Here is a 25,663-nt window from a genome sequence, read left to right as displayed (position 1 = left end):
AAATAGTGCGAAAATAATCACTGACAAACCACCATACTTGGCGCAGGCAACTGTAATGGGATTAATAGATCAGGAAGCGGCGGCCTGGGATCATGATATTTTAACTGATATTTTCATCCGGAGGATGTGACACGAATATTGAAAATACCTGTGTCACCAGATTATGAGGATATGTGGTATTGGCATGGTGATATAACAGGAGAATACTCGGTAAAAAGCGGTTACAGGCAAATAGTGGGAAATTATGAACAGACGACAGGGATGTTTGATAAATGGCCCAAATTATGGAAGCTCAAAGTACCCCCGAGATGGAAAACATTTTTATGGAGAGCCTTGAATAATATATTGCCCACAACAACAAACCTCATTATAAAGAGAGTGGAGATTAGCCCAACATGTGCTATGTGTGAGATTATGCATGAGAATGTTATGCACTCTTTGGTTAGATGTGATTATATATACAAGGAACATTTGGGCACAATCTCACCTTCCAATCCCCAATACTATCACAGATATTTTCCATGCTTGGTTTAGTGAGATATTAAATATTCTAGATGATGATGGAATTATTTATGTAGTAGGCCTACTATACTATATATGACGAGCGAGGAATGGAGCTGTGTGGGATGCATACTTGCCCAGACCACAAAAGATAATTGAAACTGTAACCGCAGCGATCCGGGCATGGCAAATTGCACACCCGGACCGCCCGCAACAGCAACACGCCCCGCGTGGATTGCCCACGGCAACATCCGAGCAACACCAAGGAGTGGCACAACAGCCTGCCGCCGTCCCGCCCACAAGCCACACGGCTGCCTCCCCACAGAATAAATGTTACTTTGATGCGGCCTTTTTCCATGCCACAAATAAGACCGCTGTTGGGGCAATTATCCTAGACGAACAGGGATCGTATATCACAGCTCTACAGGCGCCATTGATAGACTGCTTCTCCCCGCTTATGGCAGAAGCAATTGCATGTAAAGAAGTGTTATCCTGGCTATGGGATCGTCGAGAGAGATCGGTAGACATACTAACGGATTGTTGTTACTACAACAGTATTTAACACAAGCGAAGGATACACCACGTTCATACCTCGGCTATGCCATTGACACCTGCAGAAACCGGATGGTTTCCTTTGATTATGTTTCAGTTAATTATGTTCCTAGATCGGATAATTGTTTAGCACATATTTTAGCCACTTCGGCCTTTAATTATTCAGCACCTATGTACTCGGACAATGGTCCGCCAGACTCTATTTCAGCATATTTCCAATAAATGCCGCGCAGGCTCTTTTCAAAAAAACATCAATAAATATAAAATTAAGATATTACCCTTTTTGTTGAGTACTACCGACTATGTTACAATGTAGTATCTGTTCATAACTACTTTCTCAATCTACTAAAGCACAAACAGTCAATATCGCCCCCACTGAGGCTCGAATTCATGACCGTATATGTTCATAACTACTTTCTCAACCTATTAAAGCACAAAGAGTCAATATCGCCACCACTGAAGCTCGAATTCATGACCGTATCTGTTCATAACTACTTTCTCGATCAACATACTAAAGCACAAAGAGTCAATATTGCAGGCTCGAATTCATGACCTCCTAAATAGGAGAGTTACTTCGTGCCACTAAACCACAAGGTAATTTACAATTAAGATATTACCTAATTAATCAAAATCTCTAATTTTAATTCCAACGTTAAAAACCCAATATAACAGTTATTTTCATTTGTACAGAATATATAAATAAATTTTATATTAAATAATTTTTTATTTAAATTTTAACAAATAAAAATTAATTTATTTATAACATAATAATTATAATAGGTTTTTAGTTTTTATTATTTATCTTCAAAAATAAGAATTTAACTTTTAATAAATTTATTAATATGCACTATTGAAAATTATGAAATTTCCGACCACCTGAAAGTAATCTTAAATAAATTTGATATCAAAAAGCGGTCGGAAATAGCAACAAAGGTTTTTTCCGGATACCAAAAGTGGTCGGAACAAGGCTTTCGACTTGATTTAAGATCACTTCCAGGTGGCCGGAAATTCCATAATTTCCAGTATAGTGCGCTTATATAAAGCACCTACCTTAACTACAACTTTATTTTATAAGAGGGTACACAAATGCTAATATTAGGCATATGTAGAGTGTATGCACACTGACTTATTATTAGGGTCTTAAACAAATCAAATTGAGCTTTATGGTTATGAGATGTGTTTAGTTTATTTTTAGACTAGTCGAAGCTATATGTGGGTAATTTTATTTCATTGTGTGTCTAAAAACATATAAAGCCATTGAGTGGAGTGGAGTACAGTGCAGCATTATACTTACACTTTTAAGCTATATATACCATTATGGTTTATATATAGAATTAGGCTTTTAATTTCTTACTGTCAGCAACCCATGAAAAGAAAACATACAACATTAGGGATACCATAACCCAAGTCAAGATGGCTAACAGCATCTACACAAATGTATTTTTTGTAATTTTTGGAATAGTAAAAAGTAAGTGTGTAGTTTTTGCATAAATGTGAGATGAGATTTTTTGGTGTATTTTTCTCTCGTAAGTGCACAACTTTTGTGGGGTCCATTGATTGAGAAATGAAAACAAAACATAATACTTTTCTTCGCGTGTTGAAGACACAGGTGCATGGCACGCGCCCGTTGGCGCTTGTGCTGGGCTATTTTTTTTTTTCAGCATCTGACCTCCTTTTTTTTTCCCAATTCTTCCCTCTTCCCCCTCTCTCTCCTAGTGACACTTCAAAAACCGTGTAAAATGCATAGCTGATGAGGATGCTCTAAGGATACACACTTGTAACCACAAGATCACGAGTTTAAATTTCAGCCTTTTGGTTTGAGCCGTTTAGTTATGGGCAACCTAAACTGATTTACCTTCTTATAACTCTTTGGCCATTAGGGTCACAAAGCTAGGTTTATCCCGTGGCTGTGGGTTTTATTTATTTATTTATTTTTCATTTAATTTCATCATAATTAAAATATAAATAATCCATCTAGCTAGATCGGAGTTGAAAAGCCAGTCAGCAACATCAGACAAAAGCTTGACGTACTACGATTTTCAGTAATATTAAACACTAGAAATGAATGCGACCCACACCTCTAACTAAAGCAACCATTTTCTCCACCCTATAAATTCCAGCAGAATTCCACTTAGATGCATGCAACTCTGATCTGCCCTTCTCCCTCATTGCATCCTCTCTCTCATCTAATCTGGTCGAGTTTCGATCTCTTTTCTTCATCAATGGCGGCCGTGGCGGTTGATTCATTGTCTGCAAGTGGTGCTAATACCGGGTTTAAGGCTATCCCGGGGATAGTGAAGGATAAGGTGGTGGGGGTAGCCAAGAATGCAAGCAAGATTGGGAAAGATGATCCAAGAAAAGTGATGCATTGTGGGAAAGTGGGATTAGCTCTCACCCTCAATTCCTTGTTCTACTACTACAACCCTCTCTATGACGGGTTTGGACAATCTGGAATCTGGGCTGTCTTGACTGTGGTGGTTGTCTTTGAATTCACTGTTGGTGAGCCTTTCACTTGAATTTTTTCTTGAATTATTGTATCATGAAAATTACAAGTTCAATTCTTTAAACTGTTTTTTTTTTTTTTCTTCCATTCTTAGGTGGAACCCTTTCCAAAAGCTTGAACAGAGGTTTTGCTACATTCTCAGCTGCTTCTCTGGGCTTTGGAGTTGTCTACTTGGCTCAACTTTCTGGCCGAGTAGACGAGCAAGCTATGGTCATTGGCGTAGTGGTTTTCATTCTAGGTATAATAAAGGTTTCTTTACCGCGAGAACATTTCAGTCTTTTTACAAGTAAATTTAGCCCATTAAAATATACCAAATAAAAATTTAATCAAATTAATAACTCAAAACAAAACCCTTTAAATGTTGAGTTTATATTCAAGCGCACATGTTATGCACGCATTATTTTATTTTTAACTTAGGTGATCTCAACTTAGTCGGACTAATACTAATTATAATTGTGGGTTTTGGGTGCGTGCAGCTGCGTTGTCAACTTTCACAAGATTTTTCCCTCGAATAAAAAGGAAGTATGACTATGGGATGGTGGTATTTATCCTCACCTTTAGCATGGTGGCGGTTTCCGGGTACCGGGCGGAGAAGATCATGGTGATGAGTTATCAGCGGCTGTTAACGGTGGTCATCGGTGCCACCACCTGCATAATCATTTCCATTCTTGTTTGCCCAGCGTGGGCCGGAGAGGATCTACAAAACCTGATTGCCGGTAACATAGAGAAGCTTGCAAAGTCATTGGAAGGTTAGTTAGTGGAAGAGCCATTCATAAAAATATTTAATTTCTTTTTCTTTTCGTGATTGAATTAGTTTATAACTTATATATAATTGTTGTTCAGGTTTTGGCAATGCATATTTTTGCTTTCCGGAGGAGGATGACGAAAGTGGGGTGGTGACCAAGGATGACAAGGAATATGATCATCAACACTATAAAAGTGTCCTTAATTCTAAGACCTCGGAGGAATCTTTGGTGAGTATTATGTCCTACAGCACGTAATTAAGCTGGTCTAACTGTTTACTTGCAAATAACTACAAGTTCACAAGTTTCATCTTGATGGGAGCAACTTATATATTGATTTTCTTGATTTGAGTTGATTAGTTGATTTTACTTTACAGAAAGACAGATTTATTCTGTATACACTCGAGTAATGACTGAAGTTGATTTATAATTTGTAGGCAACATTTGCATGGTGGGAGATTGGTCATGGAGAGTTTAGATTTCGTCACCCATGGAAGCAATACTTGAAAGTGTTGCTAGGGAATGTGCGTCCCATATTCATGCACTTTCTGCATACTTAACCTCTGAAAACCAGGTAATTAATTAATTAATCAATTAATTAAAGTGAGAATTAGGGAACAATGAAGCATGTTGAAATTAATTAAGAAATGCAATTAATTAATTAATGCCCGCAGGCACCAATAGAGTTTGTGAAGAGAATCAAAGAGCCATGCATGGCGATGTGTTCAGAGTCCAGCAAAGCTTTAAGAGAGCTGTCATCAACCATCAAAACCATGACGCATCCATCGCCGGCGATGCAAACCCATCTGCAAACCTCAAAAGCCGCCATAGCTGACCTCCGGGCCGCGCTTCAGTCCTCGCCGGCCGGCGACGCCGACGCCGACCTCTTCTCGATAATCCCGGTTCTTGCCGTGGTGTCCATTCTCACCGACATCGCCGCTTGCGTAGATAACATCTCGGAATCCACCGAAGAGCTCTCTGTCAAAGCGCGTTTCAAGAAACCCAGCAGCAAGGCCGATAACAACTCCTCCTCCGCCGCGGCGCCGCCGCCGCCGGAGCTACAGCTGCTCCACCGTGGAACCGTGAACCCGGTGGCGGAAGACGAGGGTGGGTACGTGGCGGTTACGATCAGCGGCACGTCCCAGGACTCGCCGGGGATCGGGAATTCGAACCCGCCGGAAAATGAAACAAAAATCAGCAAAAGCAGTGAAGCAAATATTGTAAATAATAAAACTTAATTAGCTTGTATGTATTTGGTGCAACCTAGCTGGCTAGGATAGGCTAATCTCTAGAGTTTAGTATTGGTCTTTAATTTTGGACCTTAAAATGTGAGCTAATTAAAGTACCATCCTGAATTTTTAAGGATGAAGTGCTTCTGCCGCCATGTCCTTTATCCATTATATATATGTGTTGAATTTCTTATTCAATTCATATAAAAAATGTTCATTAATTACTCCGTATGAATGAAGTGGCTCTATCATGTCTTTTTCTCATATTGGTCTAACCAATTAAATAAATTGGTTCTAATTAATTATAATTTTTCTTTTAGAAGATGTCTAAAGGCAAAAAAAATATAAGTAAAGAACAATGAAAATGCCCAATGTATAAAAACATAAGAGCTCGTGTTGAACTCTCAGAATACTAATTTTAGGAAATTTTAAAAAATAGTTGTCAAAATTTTAATAGACTTTGAGGAATAGAGAACAAGACTCTAAATTCACCTTTCAGGAATACATTCTCGGATGTGGGATATTGTGGAAAATGAGCTAATCAAGATAGAAAAGATCAACACTACGCCTCTAGCTCAACGTACAAGACCAACAAGAGTATGGTCACAAGAAAATGAAGAATGTGCTGATCAAAGTGAGGAAGATGCACCACCTCTACCTCCCAGACCAATTAGGGTTCTAAAACCCTATGATGAATAGACTAAAGAAGATCACATTCTGGAAAAGCTTGACAACAATGCCAAGAATGAGATGAAGCAGACCCTTGACAAAGTAATCTTTGGAAAGGTGAAAGGGAACACAACGAATGTCAAGCAGCTCTGGGACAAATTAATAGAGCTCTCAACCGGGAATGAACAAATCTGGGAGAACATGCTTAATATTGTTGCCCAAAAATTTGATTCTTTTGAGATGTTACTAGGTGAATCCATATAGGAAATGGAAACCCGCTTCACTAATATTTTGGGTAAGTTTTCTGTGTTGCAGAAACATTACACAACGAGAGGTCGACTCTAAAATGTTGAGAGCATTGCCCAAAGAATGGTTGTCCAAAGTCACAACCATAAATAGCATCAAGGAGTTCTTCACCATCAACACTGTATTATTGTTCTGGGATCTCAAAGAACATTAATACGACATGGTGAGACTAGACAAGAAAGAGGCTACAAATGAAAAGCGTACAATAGCACTAGTGGGAAATGAAACCCCTTCAACCTCCAAGACTTCCGGAAGAACATCAAGTTCCAAAAAAGAAGACTCGAAAAAGAGATTACACTTCTACTAAAGAAGTTCAAGGAATTCCTAAGGCACACAACCAAGAGAAATTTGAAAGGAGCCCTAGAAAGCACTAATATTCCGACATGAAGGTAAGCAAGAAAGAAAGATAAAGAACCAAGAGAGTGGTTCTGTGAGAGTTGAGTATGTGGCCGGCTAGATTGCCGAGCCGATTAGGTCTATTCATGATTCGTGAAGACCTACCTCCCCACAAGTTAGAGGTTCCGTAGCTACGGATGTGGCAGATGCACGAGATTACACCGTACGCTAGGGCTTCGCTGCGGCGGAGTACCTGCCTTGCACAAGAAGAGAAACGAGAAGTATGAGAAAGTTTGAGCAAGAAAGAAATCGAGTCAAGATACTCAAGAGAAAGAAAGTGAGTCATTGTGACTCTAAGAAAGTGAGTCATTGCGACTCTAAGAAAGAAAGAGCAAGCGAGTCCTTGTGGCTCTAAGAAACCTCCACAGAAAAGTATTCTATTTACAAGCGAGTGTATAAGTATATTTATCCTATAGCATCTTATTGCATTGAGTATAGTACTGCACAAGATTGCATGATGAGAATGTTTGCACGAGATTGCATTGAGTATAGTATTGCACGAGATTGCATGATGAAAATGTTTGCACGAGATTGCATTGAGTATAGTATTGCACGAGATTGCATGAAGAGAATGTTTGCATGAGATTGCATTGAGCATAATATTGCACGAGATTGCATGATGAGAATGTTTGCACGAGATTGCATTGAGTATAGTATTGCACGAGATTGCATGATGAGAATGTTTGCACGAGATTGCATAGTGAAAATGCTTGCACTAGATTGCGTTTTGGAGAATGATTACCCGAGATTGTATTTTGAGTATGATTGCCTTAGTTGCATATTGATGTATGATATTTCTAGTTTGCATGATGAAAACTTGAAAGCATGAGAATAATTTCTTATTGATTGATAGCACGAAATTGCTTGAGGAGCTTATGTGTTAGCACGAGATGGTTATTGAAATGTTATACAGAATTGAGATTTGCTATGTTAAGTATGCGATAGTATGCACATGTTATTAGGTTTGATATCGTTGAAGTATGCCTACTTGATATTTAGGTTGTGAGAATATAGAAAGCTTTGTGTTTTATGTTAAGGTTTTGTCTAAGTGATTGAGATTGCTTGATTTGGGAATGTGAGCAAATGTTTTTCCAAAATATATACTGTAGTATTTTACAGGGTTGAGTGGAGTTATACTTAGCTTCGAGCTAACGGGTGTTTTCTACTTGTCTATTTGCAAAACCCCTTTCAGGTGGGCCCAGCTCTTGAGAGTGCTCGAGTTAGAGTAGTGTAGTTAGTTGCTATGTAGTCTAAACTCTTGATCTATTATCGTTGTTTTGAGATTTGGATGTAGACACATGTTGTTTTGTTGGTGATAGACACCGGGGTGTTTTTCCCCAAGTTACTTTAAATGTAGTATGTTCTGGATAGTTAGTACTATACCTTTTTAGCCTGTGTAGTCACCGGGTACGGTGATTGTGGCAGTGACATCCCTTTGTTTCGATGATTAGTATTTAATGTTATTGTTTAGTTGCTTTATTTAAGTTAAGTATTTAATTATAAGGTGTTAGAAAAGTGGGGTGTTACAAATAGATAATGTTCAATCTCATAATTCAACCCAAGTTGATTAATTATGAAAGCAACCGAAATTGGACTGAGCTTAGCTAGGTTACCAAAGAAATTCCAAGGTCCCTTGTATAAATTCAACGAAGGCATATTCTAGGAACTAGGAGGCCAACGGAAGAAGTGAAAAACTTCCGGAAATAAAGGAAAAAAAGAAGTTATGGTTCTCCCAAAAGAAACATTCAGAAGGAGTGGGTTCATGCCAAAAGAACTTCTCGAATGGAATGGGTTGTTGGATATTTTGTTGGTAAAACCCAATAATAATCCTACAAAATAAGGATTATTATTTAATGGAAAAATTGGGAAGGAAAAGGTGAAGAGATATGGCTCAGGTTTGGTGTAGGTTGTTAGAATGAGTCAAGCGAATCACTCTTTCCTTAAAACCTTATTTGCTACCTCCCACAAGTGCTAAGAGCGTTATAGCGTAGGTTTCCCAGGATAAAACGTGCTACGATTCAATGTTTGAGCACCCAAACAAAGAACCCGGCGAATGAGAGCAACGAGATAAACACAGTAGGCTAAGAAACGGAGTAGAAGCAGAGTATTTTGGAACTGAAAACGTAGAGAAATTGTTCTCTCTTGTTGTTTTAAAAAATCTGTTGTTCTACCCTCTATTATATAGGGATGTTTGGATTAAATAGCATTGATTTTTGGCATTTAAAACCAATTTTCAACAACTGAAACATCAAGATACAACCTGAAATTAAATTCAAATTTTAAAGACTGGAATTAATGCAAAATTAATTCCGTAACGGATAAATTTAATCTCACAATAGTCAGAACAATTGGCTCTTACTATTCCGCCTGGCTCCTCGCAAGGCTTACTCGCTCAACCGGCCGAATCCAGTAGGCGCGAGGCTTACTCGCTCAATCGGCCGAATCCAGTAGGTCAACGGACGGGCTGAATCCATACTCGCTCAATCGGCCGAATCCAGTAGGTCAACGGACGGGCCGAATCCAGTAGGCGCGAGGCTTACTCGCTCAATCGGCCGAATCCAGTAGGTCAACGAACAGATGACATTCATGAATCAAGCCTTGAGTCTCAGTTTGGGTTTCCTTTGAAGCGAACCTCACTTCTCTCTTACATAGGTGATTCTTTCTCGAGTATCCCGCATATTCACACATGTCAACCGACATTCGAATCATTAAAGAATCAACGTGCTAGCCACATGTGGGAGTCAATGTTTTAACGAGGAGTGGTAGGGAGTCCGAGACCCCCACAGTGACACGCTCTGTTCCATAATTTAGTTGTCCCATTGAACCTAGGTGCCAGCTAGGTTGGGTATCCAATATAGAACTTTTTAGTCCAAGGGCTTTAGACCGATTCCTCGTGTCAACTTCTCTACAACTTCTTTACCTAACCCTTTGGTTAGCGGATCCGCTATATTGTCTTTTGACTTTACGTAGTCAATCGAGACAACCCCAGTTGTGAGAAGTTATGTCTAGACTTACCCATTATACATATGACTCTGTAATCTCCCAATTGTGACTTGACTATCGCAATGCACACATATCGAAGGCACATGTCTTTCCCAATTAGGAATATCCTCTAGAAAATATATGGCGTAGCCATTCAGCCTCTTCACAACCTTTTGTCCAAGGCTATCAACTCAGATTCCATCATGGATCTAGCTATCACGGTTTGCTTAGATGATTTCCATGCAACGGCTGCACCAGCTAGTGTAAACACGTAGCCACTCATGGACTTAGAGTCCTTAATATCAGATATCCATATACACTCTTTCTTTGGTAACAAGGAACACTTGTTCATGGAGGTTTCTTAGAGTCACAATGACTCGCTTTTCTCTTCTTTCTTAGAGTCACACAGACTCGCTTTTCTCTTCTTTCTTAGAGTCACACGGACTCGCTTTTCTCTTCTTTCTTAGAGTCTCACAGACTCGCTTTTTTTTTTACTTTTACTCGTGGGCGAGGTAGGAACTTCACCATAATGTGAATGGACCTATCTGGGCTCGGCATCTAGCCGGCCTAATACTCATCTCGCCCACAGAACCACTCTCTTGGTTCTTTTCTCAAACTCTGTGGAATCAGGTATCGAACTATCAGTGTGCACACCCCCTGACTAGGATTCCAAGCCCGACGGGAAGTTTCCAACCTAGTAACGTGGAAATACACCTCGTTACTTCATATCGGATCGCAATGTCCGTTTCTTTCTCAATTTTCTTTCTTTCTCTTTTCTTCCGAAAGGACATAATCCTAACGGGCCTCCAACCTCAGATTACTCACACTAGATATATATAGATATAACTCATGCAATTCAAACTTATGCAACAACTTTACTTATGCAATCTTATGAACATAACTTCTCGATAACTTCTCTTTTCTCATAAAATGGAAATCAAATATCATGCAACTCTTCTATGCAACTAGATAATGATTTTCCAAAATAGATAAAAGTTTTTGAAAGAATACTTAGGCTTACATTAAGCCACTTATGCACTCCAAAACAAATTATGATCAAATATGCACTTTACTGTAAAATATGCTTCAAATCTTCTTTCACTGTGAACTCTCAACAATTGTCTAATCATGCTTATAAATCATAACTTAGCAAATCTTCTTGGCAAACACTTAACAAGTATTTAACATGCACTTGAACTCAAAATACTCAACATAAACTTATTCATTGTAAATTAGCATCCAAGAAATCATACTTTGCATACTTCAATATTTCTAACACTTTAGCAAACAATCTCAACAAGTTTCAATAGGCATTTAGGCATGCTTATCTAGCAAAACTTATCAAATAATAGTCATGCTTCTTATTTTAATACTCAAATAAAAGCTAAATCTGATACTTCATAACTTCAACCACTGGAAACATACTTAGAACAAGCCATAGCATTCTACTTCACAATTTCAACTGTAATATACTCATTTCTACTCCAAAATCGACCAAATCAAATTCTACTTGTGCGTCGTGACAATCCAGAGTGTCCGAGCCTCAAGGGCCCGCGAGTCCTAATCCGAACGACACGTAGCTGAGCCACAAAGGGCCTTGCCACTACACAGTTTCAGTCTAGGGGCTTGAGGAGCCCCGCCGCCTAGATCCGCCAAGCGGCGGCCTAGGGCCACAGCACTAGCCATGCCCTAGGGTCGCTCCTCCACGGGGCTTGCCAATGGTCCCTGACTAGGGCCGTTGGCTAGTCCCGTGTCTCATCTGGCGCACACTGTCTTGTGCACCAGTGAGATTCTTCTTCACCTGTAATAAAATTTCAGGCAATCAAACACTCCCAAATCATCAACAACACATCATAGATCAACAATAGATCACTTACTATCTCAAACACAACAAAATCTAGCATTTCAATCACCAAAACAGTCTTCACAGAGTCCAAAATATGCTTATGGGAGTCCATGGGGTTATACCCTTGTAGCTTCTTCTTCCTTGTATGGATTCCATCTTCTTCCCACTTAAGCTACACTCTCCTTCACCTCCTAAACATCTCAAACAAACCAAAAAACAACCTTACCACTAAGTTCTCAGAGAATGGAGCTAGAAGGAATGAAAACTAGAAGGGAGATAGGTGAATGGATGAAAAAGAATGGTGAAACCTTACTGTGTTGCTTCTTGTTCTTGTAGAGCTCAAAATTTGGGAAGCCAAGAGTGGAATCAGGAGAAAACATTGGCTTACTATTCCTTTTATATGGGTGCAAAACCCTAGGAAGATACATAATGATTGGTGGAGGGTAGAAAGGTAAAAGGTTTGGCTAGAAAGTGTATCAGGCAAAGTGTTTGTAAGCTTGTGGTCCACCATGCTTCATAAACCAAGGTCTAGAATCAAGATTTAAAATAGTTTGGGGTTGAAGATGAATTTCCCAAAAATGATTCCTAGATGAACACTTAATTTAAGCTTCTCAGATTTCTCTCAGTTTCACTCAGAATGATTTTTCAGTTCAAAATTTGATACGCAATGTACCCGGGAATTTAGGATTTCTGGAAAAAGCTAATTCGCGGTGTTGAATTTATTTAAAAATTTTCTCAAAATAATTTATTCAATCACCGTGTTTAACGCAAAAATTTTGTAAGAGTGAAAAATGGCTATTTGGAATTTCTTAAAACCGAAATTAGAAAATTAGATTTTGAGTTGTCACATAAGGAGTCTTATCGAGTTTCTTGCAGGGTACCTTATTCAAAAGGTAATTATTTGTCAAAATCGCCTCACCCAACATACTTTGAGGTAGGTTCGAACTTATAAGCATCACATTCATCATATCTTTCAATGTACGATTCTTTCGTTCGGCAACACCTTTCGATTGAGGTGCGTAAGGTGTCATACGCTCGTGTATGTTACCTACACTTGCACAGAAGTCACCAATAGGTGCTTCGTACTCAACACCTCGATCGCTTCTAACCTTCTTAATTCTCCGATTAAGTTGGTTTTCAACTTCATTCTTATAAAGAACGAATTTATCAACGGTTTCATCTTTGCTCTTAAGCAAATACACATAGCAATATCGAGTATTATCATCGATAAACGTGATAAAATACTTATTACCACCTCTCATTTGTATCGATCTAAAATCGCACAAATCACTATAGATTAATTCTAGTGGTCCACTCTACCCTTCAACCAATTTGAAAGGTGTTTTCGTTAGTTTTGCCTCAACACAAATTTCACACTTGTTATTTGTGTTAATTTGAAAGTTAGGAATATGGTGCATGCTAATTAATCTACGTATAAAATTAAAATTAACATGATCTAGTCTACCATGTCACAAATTGGAAGACTCAAGCAAGTAAACAGAATTATTTTTGCTTTTATTGATAATAGTAATTACACTGAGCTTAAAAAGCCCATCAGTTACATATCTTTTACCAACAAACATTCCTAACTTAGACAAAACAACCCTTTCTAACTCGAACACCATGTGGAACCCATGCTTGTTCAGCAGCGAGCCAGACACAAGATTCTTCCTCAGCTCCGGAACATACAGCATGTTGTTCAACGTCAGTTCTTTCGAGAAAGTCATCTTCAGAACCACCTTGCACATGCCTTCCACAACAGACTTAGCAGAGTTTCCCATCCATACCTTTTCACCCTCAATTGTCTCAAAGGTGTTGGACATATCTCGGTTGGAACATAAATGCCTGGTTGCACTAGTATTGATGAACCACTCGTGTGGGTTAGACCCCACGAGGTTCACCTCAGTCACCATAGCTGAAAGGCTAATCTCGACCTCCTTCTGACTGCTTTCTCCAACAACGTTGGCTTCAGAACTCTTGTTCTTCTTCCTTGGAGCCTTGCATTAAGATGCCTTGTGGCCAGGCTTGCCACAATTGTAGCATGTACCAGGAAACTTGTTCTTCGTAATGCCTTCTTTCGGACCTAGCTTTCGCTTGTCCTTCTTCTTCCTCTTGGAGCTTTTACCGTGCTCCACAACGTTGGCCTTAGCGCCATCAATGACAAGACTTTTCCCGTCATTCTTCCTGTTCCACTCCTCAATTCTGAGTCGCTGGATCACGACCTCCAGATTCATCTCCTTTCGCATATGTTTAAGGCAGTTCTTGAAGTCCTTCCATCCTGGAGGTAACAAGTGGATCACAATTCCCACTTGGAAGGCTTCACTTAGCACATGCCCTCGTCATCTTCTATCTGACTTAGCACGGTCTTGGAATCAACCATTTTGAAGTCAACGAATTGGCCAACCACAAATTTCTTTGTGTCGGCATCCTCGCTTCTATACTTATGATCCAAGGCTTCCCACAAGGCTTTCGATGTGCTTATCTTTCGATACACATCATATAGCGTATCACACAATCTATTTAGGATGTAGTTTCGGCAAAGGAAGTCCGAATCCTTCCAATAGCCAACCGCCATCACGGATTGATCATCTTGTTCCTTCAACTCAGGAACTTTCTCGGTCAAGAACCTTGTCAAGACGAGAGTATCTAGGTAGAACAACATCTTTTGTTGCTACCTCTTGAAGTTCGATCGGACACCGATGAACTTCTCCAGCTTTTTAGCCGAACCACTTGGTACCGTAGGTACCCGCATCGTGGGGATATAAACCTCGGTGCTCCCACCATCTTGTGAATCTATGTTCACTGGCGGTGCCTGGGAATTCGCAACGTTGTTCTCGTTCCCACCACTGTTGTTCTCAACAACATTTTTCTCCCCATGGATTGGCAATACGGGGTACTCCATTTTTCTTCAAGGAAATTAGGAGACAAACAACCAACGGAAAAATAAGGTGTAAGGTTTTAAGACTGTTGGATAGTTCGTTGGTAAAACCAAATAATAATCCTACAAAATAAGGATTATTATTTTATGTAAAAATTGGGAAGGAAAGGGTAGAGAGATATGGCTCGAGTTTGGTGTAGGTTGTTAGCACGAATCGAGCGAATCACTCTTTCCTTAAAACCTTATTTGCTACCTCCCACAATTACTAGGAGCATTGTAGCCTAGGTTTCCAAGGATAAAACGTGCGACAATTCAATGTTTGAGCACCCAAACAAAGAACCCGGCGAACAAGAGCAACGGGATGAACACAGTAGGCTAAGAAATTGAGTAGAAACAAAGTATTTTGGAGCTGAAAACGTAGAGAAATTGTTCTCTCTTGTTGTTTTAAAAAATATGTTGTTCTACCCTCTCTTATATAGGGATGTTTTGATTAAATAGCATTGATTTTTGGCATTTAAAACCAATTTGCAACAGCTGAAACAGAACCATTGGCTCTTTTGCTGATCCGCCTGGCTCCAGATTTGGCCTCCCAAGGCTGAACCATCCCAACTTATGCTCGTAAGGCCTGCCAATTTTCAGACGACATACACGAGGTCAGGTGCACACACCCCTCCTACCCGCAAAAAAAAAAAATAATAAAAAAAAATAAATAAATAACAAAAACCTCTATGCTATACAATTCAATAAGCATTAAAACAGCTCTTGTATAAATAGTGGTGCAAATCCACTTTCCAAACCAATGTGGGACAAAAGCTACTCCCAAGCTTTTTCCCTTCATTTTTCCAACTCAAATGGGTCTACTTTGAGAATCAATATATCATTCACCCATTATCCATTTTGAGCGTACAATATATCAATCTCTTCGGCTCACTACGAAGAACCCGAATCCACTTTGCTCCGACCCAAATCGAAAGTGGACCCCCTAGATAATTGTACCACAAAATAGCCACGTAACATGTCATTTTATACCATTTTAAGCTATTTTTCCAACATGGGTTACTACCTGATGGATTATTGACCCTAATTGGAAGGATTAAAGTTTTGCCGGATGAACTTCTCATCCAGAGAAAAGCTCAAAAACCTAACCAGATGAGTAATGATAAGACTCTAAAGAATGATATTGGTAGGACTTTTCTATCTAATCGTATTGGTTCATAGATAGTTTCATGCTTAAACCCAGGCAAAGAAACACAAAAACAACCAAATTTTCTTGTGGACACCAAAATCGTTTTGGATCAAAATCTTTCAGAAATGGTGTTCCAAAACAATTCTTCTGTATTCCATTTTATTATGAACTTGATTGGAAACATAGGATCACTCTAGCTTGACATGATGTGTTCAGGCTGTCTTATAGATCCAAAAGAGTGAACCTCCCAGGACCCAAACTAGTTTAATTTGGGTACCTAAATCACTTCTGAAATAATGTAGGAATGCAAGGAGATAGCCAAACGTAATGAAGTATGGTACATTGACAGTCGTTTTTTAATGCACATGACTGGAAGAAAAGCATTCCTAGAAGAATTCAAGAAAATATATGAACCAAGAGTCATCTTCGGAGGAAATGTGAAGTCAGGCAAGACCAAAGGAGTCAGGTCAATAAAAGGAATGGCTTGGAGATCAAGGAAACCTCATATGTTAAAAGACTAAAGTTCAATCTCCTCACCACAAGTGAATTCTGTGACAAATGCTATACTTTTGAGTTAAGTAAGAAGGAATGCAAAATTAAAAGTGTAGAATCTAGAAAAGTTTTTTTTTGTCGGAAGGAGACAGAAGAACGTTTATCTACTTGATTGGTATACTTCAGAAGAAGATATATGTCTGTTGAGCAAAAGATTATGAGGAATTAAGTTGGCTCTGGAATAAAAAGATGAGTCATCATAATTTCAAGACGATAAATAAGTTAGCCCAGAAGGATCCGGTAATTGAAACTTCTGTATAAAAGCTTCGTAGTGAAGTGCAAAGGGACATAGTGGTTGATCTCTGCATTGAAGTGTTGGGTGGTGGCTTGGAGAGCTGAGTCCAACATCTTGCCATTAAAATGTGGCGCTAACTACTATGCAAGTTAATGAAATAAAGTTGTCTCTTTGCTACTAGTTATAATTTTTTAGCATAGTGGTAAGTAGTTGATCTGACAATTAGTACCAGAGTAGGTCAAAGGTTAAAAAAGCCGTTCAGAGAGTCGAATGCAGCATCTTGACTCTGTGCTTTACCTTAAACTTTCACATTACTACCTTTATTTTAGTGTATATATTCCATTTGATCAAAAGTAATATCAAGCGTACTTGGTAAGCAATTTGCTAAAACAATTATAAAGTCGGATGATCGTTAAATTACTTTTTTTTTTAAACCGATGATCATTACTTGTGCGTGTGTCTTATTAAAAAACGGTGGGCCAACCAGGAAGACATTCTCGACATTAGACTCAAACTTAATTGGCGCAATCTTAATTGAGTCCTCATTAGTTTCAAAATGGTAGATATATGACGGAGCGTTATGTTGTGCAATCGTGTGCACCATGCAAAAACGACGTCGTTTTGATGTCCGACTTAAAAAAAAAAAAAAAAATCAGAATTGCATAACTACACATCTATAACTTCATAAATATACATCCAGAATTGCATAACTACACATCCATAACTTCATAACTATAAATCCAGAATTGCATAACTACACATCCATAACTTCATAACTATAAATCCAGAATTGCATTACTACACATCCATAACTTCATAACTATAAATCCATAATTGCATAACTACACATCCATATATAACTTCAAAATTATAAATCCAGAATTGCATAACTACACATCCATAACTTCATAACTATAAATCCAGAATTGCATAACTACACATCCATAACTTCATAACTATAAATCTAGAATTGCATAACTACACATCCATATATAACTTCATAAGTATACATTTAGAATTGCATAACTACACATCCATAACTTCATAACTATAAACACAGAGTTGCATAACTACACACCATAACTTCATAACTATACATTCAGAATTGCATGCATAACTACACATCATAACTTCATAACTATACATTCAGAATTGCATAACTACACATCCATAACTTCATAACTATACATTCAGAATGTGAAATTATAACTTCATAACTATACATTCAGAATTGCATGCATAATTACACATCTATAACTTCATAACTATAAATCCAGAATTACATAACTACACATCTATAATTTCATAACTATAAATCCAGAATGTGAAATTATAAAATTATGAACATATGTTTACGTAACTAACAACAATCAAAAATGATTTTTTTTTTATTTAAGTAAAACGACGCTGTTTTTGCATCCGTGTGCACCATGGTGCACACGGATGCACACCATAATTTGCCATATATGAGTGTCGTATGAATAAAAAAATTATTGAAGGGTATACGAAATACTATTCATGTTTTCTAACTTAAGAAGTAATTTTAAAATGTTTTTCAATTCGAAAAGTTAAGAAATTGCTTTTCCATATTTCAATCTGTTCATATACTTTTTAAACCTACTGAAACAATAATGCCTCCACTGAGGCACGAACTCACAACCTTCTAATAGAAATCCAACCCGAGTACCATTAGACCACATAGTCCAAGTTTTTCTACCTTGTTTAAAAGTAATAATAATACATATTGAAATTGATCCGTGAGTCTTGAATACAAGTTGAAACCTACCGTTATACTTGATTTTAATTATCAAATTAACTTACCATTAATTAATTTATTTTTTTTAATAATAAAAACACAATAAAAGGTAAGAAAGTAGAATCAGGAACACAACAAATGATTACGCAGTTCGGAGCTAAACTTTTACGTCTGCGGGGCAACTCATGCCAGCAGGGGCGGAGCCAGAACTTAATATTGCGGGGGGCCAAAACAGTTGAGGTACTAAATCAAATATATTGATATCCAGTTAACATATTTTAAAATAATTATTACATTACAAATTTAATAAAGTTTAAAATAAATCATTTATAATTGAATCTATATTAAATTATTTTGCAATATGTTTTTCAATGCACATTGCTTTGTACGGTTGAAAGAATGAAAACATCCATGCATGTTTTAAAAGACTAACATAACATAATAACAATTGTTTTCTCAAATACATATACTACACAATTGTTTCATTATTATGCATTTTAAATTAAATACAAAATTTATAACATAACCACAATTCTAGATAATTAACCAAACAAATGCACCTTGATGTCCATTATTTAGAATCAAACAAAGAAACTACTTTAAGATAAACAATAGAATATGAAACAAAAACTAACCAATAAAGTAGTTAGAAAAAAAAATAAAAACAAAAAATGAAAATTAACTTTAAAAATATACATAGATTTTATTAATGACAAATTATCTTGTTATACCGTATATGTCGCATATATGTATGGTTCTTGAGAGAGAAACTAGTAGGTAGGTTAATGAGGTTTAATTTGAATGTGAGTCAACAATATAGGGAAGACATAATTTGAAATAGAGAGAATTGGAGAAGTTGAGAAGATGAAGAAGTTTACAGATTAATTTAAGTGGGGGGGAGGGGGGGGGGGGGGGGGGGGGGGGGAAGGGGGCAATTATTTTGAAGGAACAACAAAATTTTAAAATTCTATATAATATTTAAAAAAATTAACACATATATAATATTCAAAAAAATTTGGGGAGGGGGACCAAGCAATCGTTATGCCATGGAACCGTGTTCACCATCTATGGTGAACACGGTCCCAACGGTAACGTTGCACCGTTATCTTTTTTTTTTTTTTTTCTTTTCTTAATTAATCGCGTGACTTTTCTTCTTCATTTTCACATTTCGCGGTTTCACTTTCTCTTCGCGCAAGTTTCTTCAACATTCATAAATTATGAATGTGCAGACATGGATTTATGAATGTGCAGTTATGAAATTATGAATTTTCTTTTATGAGATTATAGATTTTCTGTTATGAGATTATAAATTTTCTGTTATGAGATTATGAATTTTTTGGTATGCGATTATGAATTTTCTGTTATGAAATTATGAATTTTCTGTTATTAGATTATGAATTTACAGTACATTCATAATCTCATAACAGAAAATTCATAATCTGAATAAACGCGCGCTGTTAACAACACATTAACTATAAAAAAAAAAATTCCGTAAAAACGGTGTCGTTTGGACCCGTGTTCACCATTCATGGTGAACACGTTTCCAGGACATAATTTGCGAGGGCCAAGGACCCCATGGCATACACATGCCTCCGCCACTGCACGCCAGCCCAATCCACTAGATGTTTACCAAGATTACAAGGGGTTTGATTACAAAGGCCTTAGCCACATAAACCAACTTTAATCTTCACAACACCTATTCCTGGAGAGGTACGTGCATGCCAATCTTCTTAAAGCTTCAACTACGTGCATGCCAATCTTCTTAAAGCTTCAACTGCGCTGACCCAGCTTCAGGCAGACTGATATGACGAAACCATCACTTCAAACAACGAATAAACTGATATAGGCTGATTAATATAGAGAGTATAAGTCCTTCGAATTATATCTATGAATTCCGTAAATAATGAGATACAAATCCAACCCTTTTATACTAGATATAACATAACCAACTTTCCAAAATAATGCTGACCAGAAATCCCTTGATAAATAATATCCACTCAAATTAATTCAGGTTGAATACTACTTCAGCACAACTGAATTTGGTTAGAGAAACACGCTGAAGTATCTGCTGACCCTGATCCAGCGTGAATAAGAAATCTTGAGACTGAATATATGCTTGAGAGTTGAAATTGATCTAGATAGGAGTACTGTTCAAAAATACACCTAATTAAATTCTAACCTTTAACAAATAAATTAGTCAATTATATTAAGGTAAAATGTGTATCATTTGTACACTTACCCATATTTTTACCAATGCTAGGATTGTTGGCGGGTATATAGACACTAGCAATCTGAATCTTGTAAATTGCCTCAAATTCTCCGAATCTCCATAGTAATTTTTTCCATATTTATAGACAGATTTAATGTACTTCAATTTCTTGCAAAGTTCAACATAAGACTTTGACATTGCATTCTTTAAATTTATTGAAAACTTTTTATTATTATTATTTTTGAATCGTGTAGTGGCGTAGGCAACAAAGCTACAAGACAAAGAGCCATCCATCATCTTTTGAAAGTGTTTAATGTGAGTTTACCTTTAATTTATTCGATTAAAAACAAATGAAAAGCATCTCTAACCAATTCGCTTTTATTACTAGTTATAATTCAATATATTATTAATTGCTTGAATTTTGTGTTTGTAGGTTTGAATTGAAAACTTAAACACCTTTTATTGCTTATGCCCCTGAAAATTGGTGGATAAAATAAATCGCGGGATTGTCTCAACTAACTTACATACCCTCAAATGGTTGTACACTTTAATTTTATTTTTATAATTGTCTTATTTTGTTTGTAAGCATGTGATATGAGGGGAAGGTTGTTGACGGGTGGGTTGCGGGTTCATTTCTTTTTAATATTTATAAAATTGCCATATTTAAATATTTTAATTTCTATTGTTGGTAAATTTGAAGGGTCGAGTCTAGCATCATACTATTAAAATGTGTATTAATTGTTAAGTAAGTATTAAGAAATAAAATTACGCTTTCACTATTAATTATATTGACTGCATCATTAGAACTTATGACTTATTTATTAAATTTGGCCTATTAGGCTAACCTAGTACATACCCAATACTCCATATCACAAGCTAATCTTATTTGGTAAAATTTTATGATTAAGCATGCATGCATTACCAATCAATTAGGCCTAAAATATTAGATTACAAAAACTAGCTAGCTGGTTCTACTACGCCCACAGGATTGAAAAAGCTGATGGTCTTATCATATATACAATGGAGTCGTGTTTGTGCACGTATAGAGAAATACAAAAAGAATAGATATACACTTTATTGCAATTAAATAACCAAATATTTGTTCTCAAATATAATTTGATTATTTAGGGTTTAATGGGACAAGTGCTAGTGCCTAGTGCCACTTTCACTTTCACATGGGGAAATTTCTTTATTTAACACATGCACTATCATCCTACAAATTCTTAATTTAATTAGTTTCCAAGCAAGGACAATTTTCTTAAATACTTTGATAAGACACCATCAATATCTGATAATTAAATTGAATTTTAAATACTTTTTTAAAATTCTTTACAAGGTAATATGTATTATACTTTTTCAATTTTTTATATATAGCCAAAAGAATTAATATCCTTATCATCGGGATTCAATCATGTAACCACCCATTTAGAATGGTAATGGAGGTACCACCACACTACATAGTACTTTGATAAGACACCATCAATATCTAATAATTAAATTAGACTTAATTCTATTTTTTTCCTAGATTTATAGACGGCAGTTAGTCCACTTTCAGCCCTTTTTTTGTTTTTTCAGAACATCTGCATTTGGTCCTAATATTATTGTGGCATAACCATTTTTTGTCCTCCATCAATAAAATCGTTAAAATGTTGTTAAATACAAGGGAATTTTGATCTTTTTTATTTATATTGAGTTGCCCCCGCTATATTTTTATTTATATTTTTAAAAAAAAAATCTATGATTAAAGACCAAAATTCTTTGTATTTAACGGTATTTAAATTGTTTTGTTGATAAGGGACCAATAATGGTCATGCTACAATAATATACTAGGATCAAATGTGAATGTTCTGATAAAAAATGACTAAAAGTGGACCGCCGCCTATAAATTTAGAACCAAAAGTGGAATTAACTCATTTAATTAGATTTTAAAATTATCGAATTACCATATAAATAAATAAATAAATAAATAAAAGGTCGATTTAAATGAAACGAGTTTGAATCGTTTAAATATAAAGTCATCAAGAGTTTAAACTCATGTAGTCATGTGAATGGTTAATGAAGAGTGAAAGAGGTATATACATACATGTGAGCTGTATTGTACTTGAAGTTAAATGCAAGTGGTGAATTGAAGTGGGTAAAATAAAGAATACCACCGTGCAGATGTTTTCTGATCTTTACAGCAAGTCTAGGGCAGGGCAGCCGGAATCATCCTAGGGATCACTACTTCAAGGTGAATATAATAAGTTGTTAATTGTGTGAAAATCAGAAGATTGGCAGTAATTAAGAATATGTTATTAACTTTTTGGTAAAAAGCCATGGCTATTCAGGCTTTGTCAGTATATACAACTGGCATGCATGGTGAAGTTGAAACCTTTTTTATGGTGCACCATCCACTAAAAGTTCCATTGTTGGGATAATAAAAGAATTATTCCTTCAAAAGGAATAGGAATATATATGGATCCTTCTTGGATCCCTGCAAACTCTTCTACTTATTCTGCAAGAATCAGTCTTTTCAAGGTAGAATATCCTATATATAAAATGTTTCTTAATTGTTGGACATTAAAAAAAAAAAAGAAAAAACCCTAATTAAGATCAATGCACTACAAGGAACAAAAGCATTCAAGTGAAAGGGGTGGACAAAAAGCTAAGCCATAAGATCGATACTAAGTCAAAGCCACTTTTATAAGATCTTGAGAAATGGAAACAAACCCAACCTAGCCAGCTATACAACAGCACCAATAACAAAACTGTTTATTTTTAGTGATTGGAATAATGAATTTTTTTGTGTTTTTTTTTATCCTATGAGGCTTTTAACTATTATCTCACTTTTACTTTTGATTCTTAACTTTGTGAAATGCTAGCTAAAAACTTTGTGGTCAAATTCTTCTAATCGGAAGTCACATGCTTGAATCACAATGGAGACATTAAATTCAATTAATTTTGGTGACGTTTTCATTCGAATATAATCAAAATCATTTGTTTTTTTTTGTTTTTTTGTTTCTTTTTGCTTTTCTTTTACCTATTTTACATAATTTCATCTTTCTTCCACGGTTGTCTTTGACCCACAAAATCATAGAGAACAATTAAACATAGACTTTCATTGGTCTTCTTGCAATGGACAACCATAAACCCTAACTTATTATACTCTTCACAAATTTACCTTTCTTAAATATGTTCATATTATAAGACTATCCACATTCCTGCAATTAAAATGGCATTTTCTTCTCGACTTCATGGGAATCCCCTGATCCCCACTCAAACATGGAAAGGGATAGAGATATGGATACCCTTCCCCTACCTCGTCTTCGGGGATAGGAATACCAATTTACTAATGTCACGTTAGGAAATGAATATTAAGTAATGATTTTAATAGGGAAAAATATAAGTTTTACTTTTTTTAATATAAAATTAAAATAATAAACATTTGATTAATTGAAATCAGCTAATGCACTCTAGCTCTCAATTTTAAATGGAAACGTTTTGGTCCTGTTTGGTAAAATAGTTAGCTTATCAGTTAATTTTGGCTTATTTGATTACTATTAATTGTTTGACTTGGTTAAAAAATCAATATAAGTGTTTGGTTAATTAGGTTTTTGTAACTTCCAAATGCTAAAATTCAAAAAGCTGCTCAAAGCAACTTTTTCAATTAGCTTTTTAAGAAAAGAAATATTATGTCAAACAACTATCAGCTAACAGTTAATTTACCAAACACCTTTCTACAATCAGCTAATGTATCAACTAGTTATACCCTCTAATTAACTCAATCCGCTAACAGCTAACAGCTTGTTAAGCCAATATGTGGCTAGAAGGCTTGTAGTTGTTACTTGTTCTATTTGTGCTCCTATAAACTAGTTATATTTGGTTGTAACTTCCTACTATCTACACTCCTCCATGTACTATATATATAGGTTGTAATTTACATCAATAAACATACAGTTAATTCCTTTACATGGTATCAAGAGTCATATTACCCTAAGGAGTTTTTTTTTTCTCTTCTCTTTCGCCATTTTTATCCATAGCTACAACCACCACTGACATTGTCCACCTCAATGCTCCGTCTAATTTTCCTATCAAACTCACCCCCTCAACTTTCCTGTCTGGAGACGCCAAGTTCAGTCCACCTTGATTGACTTTAATCTCCTTGGATACATCGAAGGTTCTGTCAAAGAACCAGCAAAATTCAATGATACTGCACAAACAACTCCGAATCCAGCACATTTGACTTGGTATCGCCAAGATCAGATAATTACCAGTGCTTTACATGGGAGCTGTTCAGACACCATACAACCTCTTATAGCTTCCGCATCCACTACTTGTGATGCCTGGCAACGGTTCGTTGCTAGCTATGCTAGTGCCTCCCGAGGACGGATCCTTTCCCTCAAGGCCAAGCTTACCAGAAATCCGAAGGGTAATTGGTCAGTCACCGCATTTTTGAATGACATGCGATCCATAGCTGACGATCTCGCCTTGGCTCAATGCCCTATTTCTGATGAAGACATGGTTGTGTACATTTTAACACAACTAGGGGACGAGTATAGCTCCATCGTATCTGCCGTTCGTATCCGTGACAAACCCATTTCTTTGGGAGAGTTAGCCGATGCGCTCACGGATCATGAACGTCAGTTGGCTGAAGTCGATGATGCTCGCCAATCTCTTTTGGCTACTGCTAATGCCTACCAGCGTGGTCCTTCGGTTTCTCGAAATATTCAGCACTCCACTGCCGATCGGAGGTCCCGCAACAACACCAACAACACGTATGGCAATAATAGACCGAATTGGTCGCACAACAGCAACACAGCTATCAGCTAATAACAACCATTTACAAAACATGGCCTTTCTCATTTTTGACGAGCATCGCAATCCACTAATTGTTCAACATGCTAAATTAAAGCAGAAACAACAAAAAATAATAATAAAAGAGCCTAGTAAAATTAATCAAACTGTTAACTTGGTAACTAAAATGTTATAAGTTTGACTTCGAATGAAAGCAACATATTGGCCTCCTAAGTTGATTTATCTCTTTGTGGTCCTTGTAACCTATTGACCTCTTAAGTTGATTTATTTCTTTGTGATCCTTTGTTGATTAGAATGTGGTCCTTGTAACCTATTGACCTCTTAAG

The 25,663-nt window shown here is 36.7% G+C and overlaps 1 protein-coding gene and 1 pseudogene across 1 annotated transcript; both read left to right on the top strand.

Annotated features, from left to right (window-relative positions):
* Positions 1-3,238: 3,238 nt before the first annotated feature.
* On the top strand, positions 3,239-5,549 carry LOC109172962 (annotated as a pseudogene).
* Positions 5,550-22,858: 17,309 nt separating this feature from the next.
* Positions 22,859-25,352, top strand: LOC109172952. The gene is made up of 2 exons (XM_019322202.1): positions 22,859-22,901; positions 24,700-25,352. Exons 1-2 carry the CDS (start codon positions 22,859-22,861, stop codon positions 25,350-25,352), a joined length of 696 nt encoding a protein of 231 aa, XP_019177747.1.
* Positions 25,353-25,663: the final 311 nt, after the last annotated feature.

Source organism: Ipomoea nil, unplaced genomic scaffold (assembly GCF_001879475.1).
Source record: "Ipomoea nil cultivar Tokyo-kokei standard unplaced genomic scaffold, Asagao_1.1 scaffold0457, whole genome shotgun sequence".
NCBI classification, from domain to species: Eukaryota; Viridiplantae; Streptophyta; class Magnoliopsida; order Solanales; family Convolvulaceae; genus Ipomoea; species Ipomoea nil.
Note: the sequence above shows the minus strand (reverse complement) of the source record. Positions and strands in the feature narration are given on the sequence as shown.

Excerpts from the sequence above, each read along its gene's own strand:
- LOC109172952 (XM_019322202.1), top strand. The coding sequence starts at position 22,859 with ATGGCTATTCAGGCTTTGTCAGTATATACAACTGGCATGCATG. Across the intron at positions 22,902-24,699 it reads ATATACAACTGGCATGCATG|GTTCTGTCAAAGAACCAGCA; the intron begins GTGAAGTTGAAA and ends GATACATCGAAG.